This window comes from Corvus kubaryi, unplaced genomic scaffold (genome assembly GCF_017639235.1).
Source record: "Corvus kubaryi isolate FWS band 111438036 unplaced genomic scaffold, C.kubaryi_AGA036_p1.0 37034, whole genome shotgun sequence".
NCBI classification, from domain to species: Eukaryota; Metazoa; Chordata; class Aves; order Passeriformes; family Corvidae; genus Corvus; species Corvus kubaryi.
Window position 1 is genome coordinate 566 of NW_024581014.1, and position 1,087 is coordinate 1,652.

Genomic DNA, 1,087 nt, shown 5'->3' on the forward strand with positions numbered 1-1,087 from the left:
CTGTGGACTCCTGGGGACACCCTGGGGACACCCTGGGACACCTGGGGGACACCTGTGGACTCCTGGGGACACCCTGGGGACACCCTGGGACACCTGGGGGACACCTGTGGACTCCTGGGGACACCCTGGGGACACCCTGGGACACCTGGGGGACACCTGTGGACTCCTGGGGACACCCTGGGGACACCCTGGGACACCTGGGGGACACCTGTGGACTCCTGAGGGACCCCTGGGACACCTGAGAGAGGCCCTGGGACACCTGAGGGACGCCTTGGGATGCTTTTGGGACACTCTGGACACCTGAGGGACATTCTGGGACACCTGGGGGGATTCTGGGACACCTGGGGGACCCCGCAGATACCTCAGGGACACCCCTGGGACATCTCCCATACTTGGGGGTCTCTGACGGGAGGGTCACGAGGGATTTTGGGGTGCAGGGGGGTCTCTGAGGGGGGATTTGGGGTGGTTTGGGGGTCGAGGGGTCTCTAATGAGGGGGGATCTCTTTCAGGGGGCGCCGCCCGGGCAGTGGCCGCAAGAATGGGGGTCCTGGGGCCAAGGGGACCCCGAAACAATCGGGGACAGACTCGGAGCAGGAGGTGGGGGGGACTTGGGGGGGTCCTGGGGGGTTTTGTGGGGGGTCCTGGGGCCAAGGGGACCCCGAAACAATCCGGGATTGACTTGGGATGGGAGGGGGGGTGGTCCTTGGGGGTGTTGGGGGCTTTGGGGGGTACCTGGACCCCTGAGTCCCCTCTGGGGGGGTTTGGGGGGCCCCAGCTGAGGGGGAGGGGCTGTACCTGGTTGTGGGGTCACTTCCACGGGGGTGAACTGGGGAGTCCGGGAGGGGTTGGGGTGTTTGGGGACCCCCCCTGTGTCCCCTCCGGGGGGATTTTGGGGATCCCCGGGGGATGGGGAGGGGTCTGGGGTCCCCTCACTGTCCCCCCCGCCCCCCCAGGAGGACTCTGAGGACAGCGACAGCGACGGGGACGAGGAGACGCCGCAGCCCCCCCCGGCCCCGCCCCCACTCACCTTCGCCAGGTGCGGCCGGGGGGGCCGGGGGGGGCAGAAAACACCTGGGGCCGTTTTGGG

At 68.7% G+C, this 1,087-nt stretch overlaps 1 protein-coding gene across 1 annotated transcript in view; it reads left to right on the top strand.

The window, feature by feature from the left end:
• DRAP1 (DR1 associated protein 1) overlaps nt 1-1,087 on the top strand; it is a gene marked incomplete at its 5' end in the record, with an annotated part of 1,684 nt that overhangs the window by 418 nt on the left and 179 nt on the right. The window contains 2 exons of the mRNA XM_042020628.1: nt 510-597; nt 954-1,079. Coding sequence (XP_041876562.1) covers nt 510-597; nt 954-1,079 — 214 coding nt within the window. The remainder of the gene's footprint in view (nt 1-509; nt 598-953; nt 1,080-1,087) is intronic.